This window comes from Abrus precatorius, unplaced genomic scaffold (genome assembly GCF_003935025.1).
Source record: "Abrus precatorius isolate BTA unplaced genomic scaffold, Abrus_2018 Scaffold7, whole genome shotgun sequence".
Classification (NCBI taxonomy): Eukaryota; Viridiplantae; Streptophyta; class Magnoliopsida; order Fabales; family Fabaceae; genus Abrus; species Abrus precatorius.
Genome location: NW_020874417.1, coordinates 30738063 through 30749648, shown reverse-complemented (window position 1 = coordinate 30749648; position 11586 = coordinate 30738063). Strand labels below are relative to the sequence as shown.

At 30.0% G+C, this 11586-nt stretch overlaps 1 protein-coding gene across 5 annotated transcripts; it reads left to right on the top strand.

Annotated features, from left to right (window-relative positions):
* Window positions 1-1017: 1017 nt before the first annotated feature.
* Window positions 1018-7665, top strand: LOC113872415 (RNA-binding protein 7). Of its 5 annotated transcripts, XM_027509953.1 has the most exons (6): window positions 1053-1086; window positions 1991-2085; window positions 4641-4852; window positions 6465-6657; window positions 7454-7533; window positions 7613-7665. In XM_027509953.1, exons 2-6 carry the CDS (start codon window positions 2052-2054, stop codon window positions 7616-7618), a joined length of 525 nt encoding a protein of 174 aa, XP_027365754.1. In that variant the 5' UTR covers window positions 1053-1086; window positions 1991-2051; the 3' UTR covers window positions 7619-7665. The 5 variants fall into 5 exon arrangements, with proteins under 5 accessions (XP_027365751.1, XP_027365754.1, XP_027365752.1 ...); XM_027509950.1 differs by lacking the exons at window positions 7454-7533; window positions 7613-7665 and adding an exon at window positions 6793-7236 and having other exon boundaries at window positions 1018-1086; window positions 6480-6657; XM_027509951.1 differs by having other exon boundaries at window positions 7454-7659.
* The last annotated feature ends 3921 nt before the right edge of the window (window positions 7666-11586 follow it).

Here is an 11586-nt window from a genome sequence, read left to right as displayed (position 1 = left end):
CTAAGAAATAAAAAAGATACAGAAAATAAAAAAATATCTTGAAAAGATATGAGAGGTCTTTTAAAAGCAGATATTATTAATTATCAATGATTGTCACTAGCAAAAAACACATGAAAAAAATTATGCAAAAAATAGTGACAAATACAAAAATATCTCAAAAAAATATAAAAATATTTTAAAAATAGTTATTAACAATTATCAATGATTGTCACTAATAAAAGATCAATAATATGTGAAAAATAGTGATAATTATGAAAAACATAAGTTATCGATGATTGTCACCAATGAAAGATTAAGATACATAAAAAAAATTATATGAAAAATTAATAATAATTACAAAAAAAAAGTATAAAAAAAGATTTACAAAATAAGTTCACATGCGAATAGTAGTTAAAAAAAATTATTTATAAATAGGACTTTGTTTTATGATTAAGAGATTATGATTTTTACACGTTGTACCGTAGATCTCTCTTAAGCCAAAAGTTCCATGCACTAGAGATCGACGAAATTGTGTTAATTGTGATGGAAAGTTACATGTATACATTTTTGTAATTCAATTAAATTCTATTTCTTCATTTAATTTTTTTATTACTTTATGTCAATATTACTTCATTTCACTTCTACTCTTTGTGTTTATTTTGCTTTAAGACATTAATTTAATTATTATGTTAGAATTATACTCAAATAATTTAAAAATATTCTAAAATTCAATAATGTTATTTTTAAATTTGTTTATTTATTAATTATTAAATTTCACCTTAAACATGTGGATAAAAAAAATCATATATCTGCCTATATAACTGAAAAATAATTTTGTTAAAATGAAAATTCATTTTTTAAGAATATATTTGTTTTAATTTTTTAAAAAGGTTTTTTTTAAAAAACCTAAAAATAAATGTATTTTTATTTTTAAAAACTTTTTTTAAAAATCAGAATAAACGTGCTCTAATTTTCCACATCCCGCGTTCTCTTTTTCTACGGATATATAAGACAAGACGACGTCGGAAGACAAGGCCTCGTCCCCACAGCAGCTATTCTGGAACAATCTTGTCGTTACTGTTTCTACTTATCATCGAGCTCTTCCCTGTAAGTCACACTCTTCCAATCTCTGACCCTAATTCCTCGAATTTTTCGTGTTATTAATTGTCACAACCACGATCCTAAATGCTCAAGGTTGGCACGCCGTCCATTTTTTTTTCTCTATCTCATGAAATTTCGTGGTTGTCTTTGGTTGCTGATTAATTTTCTATTTAAAATATTTTTGTTTATTTATTGATTCTTTTATTCTTGATTGCGGTGTCTTTTTTATAACGTAATGAATCTGGGTTCCAGTTCTAGGTTGATTTTGTGAGATCAGATCAGGTTGGAGTTTGGTAGAAACTATTTTGTTAATTTGAACATTGAACTTTAGGGTTTGGATGCACCGTAGGCCTTGCATGTGGATATTAGTAATAGTCACTAACAAGAAAAGTAACATTGATATGAAGAAAAAAAAAGTGAAATAACGAGACAATTGTTATCCTAGTTTTCTGGATAATCAATCACTATTTAGTTCTTTATTGAGACAAATTGAAATTATCAAGCTGCTGCGGTGAAATGGTTGCCGAGGAAATAACTGTTATATTGTCTCTGTTTCGGCTTGGATATCAGAATGTAGGTTTTTGATTGCCTTTATGATTAATCGTATTTCTAAATCATATTATGTACTGTTATTTATTGTTCTGGATTTTTAACTTAATGCTAAACTTTTTTCTGAGAGCAGATTGTGGAAATTTAATCTTTCTATATTCATTATTCTCTTGAATTTCAGTCTGCTGCAATGATCAGAGTCATTGTCCCGTAACACTCTTGTATATGCAAACCCGTAACACACTAATATTAAATTCTGAAAGTCTAAACATTACCACCTAAATCATTATTCAGCTTCAGATTCCCTTGTTTTAGGTTCTGGTACTTATTAGCGACTGATTCTCATCCCATGTTTGGTTAGAGGTTCATCCGGGGTGCAAAGTCATATTGTGGTTGGACTTCACATCAGACCAGATACGGCCATGTCTGGCAACTCAAATTGCACTGTTTATATAGGTAACCTCATTATTTTTTTTCTTTCTTCAGTTTCTTCATAGCATAGTAAGAAATTTATTTATTGAATTTTTTTGTTTAGTTATTTATTTTTCTTAAAAATAGCCAAATAGGTTACCTGAATGCAACTTTTTAAAGAGACATTCTCAGACTGAAGTGAGATAAAGTTGTGTTTCAGTATGTGGTTCTTATTGTGTGTCTTTTGTCTATAATGATTTATGCATGTGATAGGAAAATTTCCTTGGGTTTGTGGCAAAGTAACTGATAGTCAGTTATTTGTTAATTCAATCATCTTTTGGGTTAATACTAATCATGTTGAAAGATGTTGACTGTTAAGAGTTTCATTTAAGATGTCCATTTAAAGTCATTTTCAGCTTTTAACCTCTCACTTTGCTTTCTTTCTGCTTTCCTTATCTGTAGTTTAGGAAGGCTATTGCAACTTAATCTGCTGATTCTAGCCACCATCAAAGAGTTGTTTATTACTTCAACAGCATTATAACAATTATCAAGCAGACTACTGAAAGTAAAAATACTACGAATTCTAAGTGCATATGTTTTAGTTAGGACAATGAAGAGTAAGTTGTGATTCTTGAATGAAGATATGTTTTTTAAAGGGGAGAGGTTGGAGATTAAGTTGATACATGATTCATTACATTTTCTGTATGCTACAATATGTTTTGTTTGCAGTGAACAAATACTGATAGGATTTTTGTTGTTGTAAGAAGATTTTATCAGAAGGGAAGCAATATACAAACGAAGGAAAGGAAGGACCATAGACAAATTTATAGGAAAACCAACTACAGTAACAAAGGGAATCCTACAAAATCATGAGTTAAAAATAGCTCTCCACTCCCTCTAAATCTACTCAAGAGACTCAAGAAAGTAGAAATTAACACAATGACCTTGCCCAAAAACATCCCTGAGGGTACAGGTCTTCCTTTTTAAAAGTTTGAGCATTTCTTTCTACCTAGAGACATCATAGAACAACAAACATTGCATACTGCAAATAGCTTTTATTTTAACAGAGAAAAAAAACATTAGAGAAGAAAGATGGAAAGTACTATAGGAGCAAGGAAGATAAGACAAAAAGAGAAAGATGGAACTTCTATTTATATTTAGTTTGCTGGTGGAGATTAAGCAAGTAGATTTTCACTGAAGCTCTTCTTCCATCTTTGTATTGTGTTTGATGCACGAAGAATGGAAGTTATGCTTGCTCAAATGCACTCCTTAGCATTTTAGTCTTTTAATAGGAGCTCTGTCTCTTTCAATAGGGGATGGTTTTCTTCATATCATAGTTATCAATAGTGGCCATAGCAGCCTTTATCGCGGTGGAGCGGAGCAGTCCCGCTATGGTGACCATATAGCGTTGCAGTTCAATGTCACGGCTATCGCGCCATGAATAGCGGTCACTATGTTGTCCTCCTTGAAAATTCCAAATCTGCCCTCTGTTTTTTAATATTGGGGGCAATTGTGGGATTTCGCCTCCCCCTCCCCTATTTTTTGAATCTTCTCCCTCACTCTCACAAACCCTAGCCCCTCAACTCACCTCTCAACTCTCCTCTCAGCTCTCCCCTCATTTCTCCTTTCATTTCATCTTTGTTTCCATCGCTGGAGTGTGACCTTCATCTCTGACAAGGCTTCTAACAAGAAAGGGACATTTTCCGGTCATTATCTCCGATGAGTCATTTTCTTCATCTCTCGTCGTCTTCTTCAAGGTTAGTGAAGCTTCCGACATCATCCAAACACTTTTCGGTCATCTTCTCTATCTCCGGCGAACTGCACATTTTCCAGTGACTGAACCTTTTTTTTTTCTATTTTTGTTTTTTGTTTTTTTATTTCCTTCTCTGTTTTGATTCCCCTACTCATTTCTATTTCAAATTCAAAGCTTCAAGTAGAAGCAATGGCTGCTCCTGCACCCTTTGCTGTTTGTTATTTATTTCCTTCTCTAATTTGAGTTTTCCTTTTTGTTTTGTTCCAAATTTATATATTAATTTTTAATTTTTCAGCATGTATGTGTGTGTATTAAAACTTCATAATAACGGTCATCCCGCTACCACTATCCCCGCTATAGCGTTTTTGAGGTTGGTCATTCCGCCGTTATCTGAGATTGACTACTATGGTTCATATTTATGTAGTTATTCTGAAAGTATCCTTTAATGTGTTACTGTTAAGCTCATTTTCTCTCTTTTCTATGTTTACTTTTGCCAAAGGTTTTGTTGATGGAAATCATTCTTTGATTAATATGCTTAATAATTTTTGGAATTTTGGATGATCCCAAGTCTTGCTACACTGATTTGTAGAATGTATTTCTTTTTATTCTCAGTTACACTCTACAGCTTCAGTTGTGTTTCTGCACTTCTCTATCCAAGCATGCATTTATCTTATTATTTTCATGGGATTTATATAACAGGATTTCAATTCTTAATAAAGATGGTTGATCAAGATTTTTATTATTTGTACAAAGTCAACTTTCTATAGGCTTTTGGTTATGTGCATAAATATTGATAATTTAAGCATCTATGTTTGGATGCTGATTAAATTACTTCTATTTGACTCAGGCAATCTGGATGAGAGGGTGACAGACAGGGTCTTGTATGATATATTAATTCAAGCAGGACGAGTGGTAGACTTGTACATTCCTAAAGATAAGGAATCGGAGAAACCCAAAGGTTTTGCCTTTGCAGAATATGAAACTGAGGAGATTGCAGACTATGCTGTCAGGCTCTTCTCTGGCCTCGTGACACTATACAACAGAACACTTAAGTTTGCGGTGCGTTCTTGACACCTGTGCTTTCAGCCTACTGAGACTTAGATATTTTTCAATCTTTATTTGAAATTATTGAATGAAAATTTAGCTTTGTTGATCAAGAATTATTATGCAACATTATGGGATTGGCTATCGCTGGGTATATGGGTGAACCTGTTTCATCTTTGCTGCAGTGTTTGATAGACCTAATGGGATTGAACATAACATGAGTTTTATTCTGTGTTTGGTACTTTTTAAAATCACGGAAAATTGTATAATCATTCTAAACATTATGGCTTTTGCAGAAAGACACCATCAACTTTGATTTCATCTCTGTTAGTCCCTAAACTCTAATTATTGTTACAATAGGTCTTTCCATTAAATAGATGTTAAATCATCAACAGTAAACTAATCCAACAATTTATTTTTGGTAATTCTCCACCATTCACTATTGTTTGTTCATGTTCTCCCCCCCCCTTTTTCCCCACCTTTCTTCAAGTAAGCTTCCATGGTTACTGCTTATACTGAGTAATGAAAATTTCCAATTTGAGCTTGCAGCCATAGTTTGCCTTTTTTTTTTTACCAGATATTGGATTTTTTTTATTCTCTTCTATTTTATTAAATTCTGAAAAGTGTTATACTTCATTAAAATTTTAACCTTTGAAATTCAATTGGTCTTTATCCATGCCCGCCTTCACTTTTTCACTAGCTTGTTGATTGTGTATCTCCTTCTCCTGAATCGGGGGTGCAGAACAAATCTACTGTGAGGTGGTGTATTCATATAAGCATCCTAGAAAAATAGTTCTAAGCTTTTTGTTGTTGGTAATTAGATGAGAGTCAACATTATCAGTATCATCATCTCCACCTTGAGGTGGTACAAAGAGAGAAAGTAAAAGACGGAGGAGCACCACCATGAGTGGTAGAAGGAGGTGGAGAATTGGTGCTGCTAAGTGTAAATCAACAACGATGGTGAAGAAGTAGCTGTGACTGCGAAGGCCATGCAAAAAACCCTAGAAGGTGCAACAGATTTGAATGAGTTGATGTGAGGAAGAGTGAAGGCAGAACTTGACTTCCACTTCACATTCTTGGTTTATTTCTTTTCTTTTTTAAATTCAGATTAATTTTTCACTCCAGATTTCTGGCACTTTTCATATTCAGTTACATTGGGAAGTTGGAAGAACAGTGTTGAAGAAAAATAAAACAAACACCATAAAAAACAAATAAAAAGAACACTGATAAACAGAAATGGATGAAAGATTGAGAATGGAACTGAACAGAGTATTCCATTCTGTTCTGTTTGGGATACATGTCACCTGGTGCAGGACGAAACATATAGGTTCTATTCTATTTTTGATATATTTTAAAATAGAACAAAACAAGAAATGTGGTTAAACTATAGAGTATTTTGATTTCACTAAAAATGGTGAAACCAAGAATAATGAATCAAGATAGAATGTGTTGTTCCATTCTATCCATGTGCCATATGCTATGTTTGGATGTATTGAAGTGTCCAACTATACCTTGAGACATTGTATAAATGGGCTCCATAGGTTTTATTAAAAATCCATGTAATAAATAGTAATTGAAATTTTAGATTTTTGTCCTGGTGTTAAGCTTTGTGAATTGACTTATACAGTCTGCCAATAAACAGATATCTGGGAAAGAAAAAACTACCCCTAACGGTTCTACAGCAATTACACCTGCATCAAATACTTCTCAACGACCAAGGCCTTATCCAGTGCCAATAAATAATTCAGAAAATTTTCAGCACCCTGCTAAGTTATCAACTCCTGATCGATTTTCAGATTATGCTGTAAATCATTCCCAAGGTAATGTATGCTTTTCTCACCTGCTAAAATTTCTCTTTTATGTCTAAATTGAAGTTATATTGACAAAAAAAAATTGACTCATTAGAACTTGGTTAATGATTGCTGAGTTTTTTACATTTTTAAACCCAATGCCAGTTCCTCCTTCTCGTGTAATTGACCAATCTAGTGGGTATGGATCTCACTATAGTGGCAACAATTATGAATACAGCCGGAGAGCTTTTGGGGCAACATTGGATAGCGTTAGCCGTTCTAGGTCGCGTCGCCATGATAGAAGTAGCCCAATCTCTTACCAGTCTTACTAATAATTTCAGAAGATCAGTGACAGATTAAACTTTCATTGAATATTAATCATAAGCATTAGTAGAATGTAAATGGTAAATATTCAATATTTAGTGGAATACATTGGAATACATAGGCTTTAAACAAAGCCATTGTTGTAGGTGTACCTATGTATGTACTTCATTATCCAGGCAGGGTTGGTGCTTAATGATTGTAGTTTCCTGATTAGTTAAGAATACTTCCTGTATACTTGTGTAGGTTAAACCCAAATTATATACCTATTTCTTATTACTTGACTTTCTTTCTCGATGCCAATGCTCTTTTTTGCACGTCTGAATTGCAAAACTATCGAACATTTTACTTTATTACGGCTTGACAGATTTTATTAAACTCTGTGGTATTCATTCCTGGATCAATGTTGAATGGACGAATCTGAGCAAGCTGTTGCTCTTTGTTTTCCTTTATGAATGTGAAATTCGTTCCAAAGCATTTTATTCATGTATAAAACCACAAACAGTACAACTAATGAATGAAACAACACGGAAACCGAACATCTTGCAGTGGTATAAGATGATGAAATACGATATTTTAAGTTTGGTATGTTATGCTCACTAAGGATGGTGTTGGCTTACGTTTATTTTTCTCTCCCAAACTATGGAATTCTTAAGAGTTTCAGTTTTGATTTGTCTCTGAAGTTCAAGGTGCTTACATTGCGATGCCATACTGAAAAGGTCCATTGCACCATAGTTTTTGCTCTTTATTGCTAGTAACGTGTATTTTATTTCATCTAATGCAGTAGAATTTGTATTTTATTTCTACCCAAAAAAGTTGAAATACTATAGTCGTTGCTGTTTTACCATTTTTCTGGTAAAAGAGAGGATCGGTGCAATGAGTGAGTTTCATTTGGAGTCCTCCATTCTTCTGATGCATTTCTGTTTAGGTGCAGTTTGGTTAACATAATTACACATTATCTGTTTCGTTTCTTTTGCAGAGTAATAATGAATGGCAGAAGAAACAATTTAGCATTCAGAAATTTTCCCCAAAGAAAGCGAGGAAAGATATGTTAGTTTGAGATTTTGATTTTTTAAAATAATTGTAAAAATACAAATTTTTTTTATTTTAAAAGATTTGCATAGGAAGTGGTGAAAATAACATTTTGGTTTCTTTGTCATTTTTTATATAAATCAATCGAAAGTAATGATATTTTTATAATTATTAACAAATAAATTTAAAAAGTAATTTCTCATAATTAAATGGACCATAGTATAGTTTTGCATTTAAATTATTGGGAATCTGACAATTTATTAATAAGTTTTTTTGTATATTGTACAGATACTTAAAATTTTAAAATATAAATTAAAAGAAATATATAAAAAGAAAAAAATACTGCTATTATGAAACAATAGAGAAATGATGTGTTTTGAATATAAATAAGTTCTAAAAGAGATGTTTACATTGTTAAAATTGTATATTTAATTTTATCATATAAAATGGGTTAAATTGATAAGATTTTTAAAACTAAATTATAAATATGTATTTAAAGCAAAAGAGTAAAAATTGTAAAATATAAAAGTTGCGTAACTTAATATTTGATATAATGCGTTAAATTTTAAATTTATGAACTTCAAACAACAGATGTGAATTATTTTAATTTTTATGTCAACACTTAAATAAATTAAAATTGATTAAATTTAAATAATAGTGTTTGGCAAAGTTAAAATATAATAAAATGTGAGATGTTTTGTGAAAAAAAAAGAAGGTATGTAATATATTGAGAGAGGAAAGGGGAATTAATTAATAGAATTTTTTATTCTTACGAATAAGAATTATAGTTATGTTAATTTAATGAAACTGTCCTTTTTGCCGATCAAATCAAGAGTGATAGAAATTCTATTTTACTTTAGTTAAATTGATTTTTGTCTAAACATGGATCTTTACTTAAAGAAAATCAAGAGTGATAAAAAAATTACTAATTATTTTTTTTTTTTTTTGTCTAAACATGGATCTTTACTTAAAGAAAATCAATGATGTACTACTAATTATTTTGCATGATTTATAGCAATCATTATATGTTAATTTAAAATCTTATATAAATTGATTTTTCTAGTTATATATATATATTTGACTTAGTTCCATAATGATCTAACGGATACTAAATATTATAATTTCAATAAATTAAAGTATTTTTAAAAAATTTTATTATGTATCATTAGGCACATGTTAAAAAAACAAATATATAAAAAAATAATTTTTGTAATCGAAAAATGAAAAATCTTGCAACCCCAACTTAACATTATTATTAGGGGGGGCCCTTTTGTATGGTAAGAGGATGCATCATGCTTCACATGCAAAGAAGCAAAAGGATTAGTAGTTGCTCATTAGTCACAATGATAAAAATGTAGAATAATGATGTGAGGCTTACTTCAGCAAAGATTGAAAATGGGGTCACCTTTGTTGAAGCATTCTATTCAAGGATGGTACCCACAAGTGGGGGGTTAACAAGCCAACCGATGCAGTCAAAGTCCACACTTTTTTTAATAACACATTAATAATTATAAATATTATATAAACTTCACTTTTTATTTTTAAAGTTTTAACAAAATTTAAATAATAATTAAGATTTTATAAAAAATATATTGCTAGCATTACTCTCTCAATATTCTATTTTGCTCTTTCTTGACCACTTTTTTCCCCATTTGTTGAAGAATGAAGAGACATGCACGTATGCTTGTCTTCACTACAGGATTTGCCTTCGGATGGATAAGAACTCCAACTCGTCGCTGACTATATATCTTCCATTTTGGACAATTCATATATCATTAATTATGTTTTTTTTTTTTTTTAGTTTTAATTCGACATTGACAATTGTTGTTTGATTCATTTTAAGATTATATCACCCGGGAAAGAGGGAACGTGGAGAATGAAACATGCGCACGCGTTTCCACCGTATATAGAATCATTTATTTATTCAATGTTAGAATTTGTACAATTAACTATTATTATTTTAATAATTTTGTTAACATTTTTATTTTAAGATCAACCTCAGAGATTCACCCCTAAAATCAATAACAACAACAAAAAATGATTCAAGAATTTGACATGTGGTAGAATGTAAATTGATGAAAGAGAGATAAATAATTCAACTAGAAAATAAAAAATTTAACCTTTTTCTCTTTAATAATAACAAGAATGTACACTCAAAATTAATAAAATTTAATAATTTTAAAATCATTAAATAAAGCAAAGCTAAATTAAAAATAAATCTTAAAATTATCGCAGGTCTTTGAGGACCACAAGAGGTTGGAATTTGGGTATCATCCTAACATATAGCCATTGACTTTGTGCCCCTTCTTGACCACGCAGTAGTCTTCCAAGTCTACATTGTTTGGGTCACTCAAAATCGATTATTTCGGATATTATTTACTTTACCTAATGACTTTGAATGAAAAAGGAAATTGATATTCTTGTGGTCAGTTGAATTGATTTTTTTTTGTCAAAATCACATTTTAAAACAGAGGTAATTAAATATCAATAAATGACTACTTTAAATGATATATGGTTAAATTAAAAAGAAAAAGGAAAAGAAAACAAGATATTGAGTTTGAATGTTGTATATGAAATTAATTTTCACTGAAGGGAAAAAGGAATCCCCTGTGTGTTGAGCATGCCCTCCAAATTTGGGTTGTAATCTTATGGAACTTTTCAGTTACCTACACAAATAATTCCTCAACCAAACATTGCATGAATCTAATATAGAATATTAAGTAAGGATAAAACTGAGCAATAAAATTACGTGGACACGAGCTAACATGATTAGCACTAATTATAAGTCTGGACTCTAGAGATCATTTGAAAAGAAAAATAATTATCAACACGTTCTCCCTAATACACTATTTGTTATGGATTAAAATTTATTAAAACTTAAAAAATACAAGAAATAAATATTAATTTAAGTAAAAAAATTTAAGATTTACATAATTTTTTTAATTTTTAATAAATTTGAGCTAACAGTATAAAGTGTATTAAAAAATAAGTTAAATGATAGAGGCAAAAATTTTTCACACTAGTATAAGTCTAAAAACTTTTACATTTAATCTTAGTATTTTATTTAATTTACATCCAGTAAAATAATAAATTATAACTTATTAAATATAAATTAAATAAAAAGTTTAGATTGAGTGTAAGAGTTTTTTAACTTATATTAGTATGAAAAAATTCTCTTTTTAAATGATATATTGTTAATATTATTCATTTAAAAATGACCATATTAAAATATATTTTTAATTTTTGTAGCAAAGTTTAACTAAATTATTACTCTCTCCATTACATATCATAAGACTGAGACCTTGTATAATAATTGTTCTATAGTTAGTATATTTTTTACTTTCACTCAAATAAAAATACAAAAGAAACAATAACTCTAAGGATGTAGTTTGTGCCAAAAAATTGAGAGATTCTGATCTCATATTATATATTTCTTTATTTAAAAAATGAAAAATACATTAATTATTTTTTAATGATATCTCCATTTATTAGTATTTCACTTCAGTACTTAAAAAATTTATAGCTACATTCTGATTTTTGAGTTGAAGACATTTTGTCAGAAAAGTTTTTTTTACATTAACTCATGTAATTAGTAAATTTATTAAG

Excerpts from the sequence above, each read along its gene's own strand:
- LOC113872415 (XM_027509948.1), top strand. The coding sequence starts at position 2,052 with ATGTCTGGCAACTCAAATTGCACTGTTTATATAG. Across the intron at positions 2,086-4,640 it reads AAATTGCACTGTTTATATAG|GCAATCTGGATGAGAGGGTG; the intron begins GTAACCTCATTA and ends TATTTGACTCAG. Across the intron at positions 4,853-6,464 it reads ACAGAACACTTAAGTTTGCG|TCTGCCAATAAACAGATATC; the intron begins GTGCGTTCTTGA and ends TGACTTATACAG.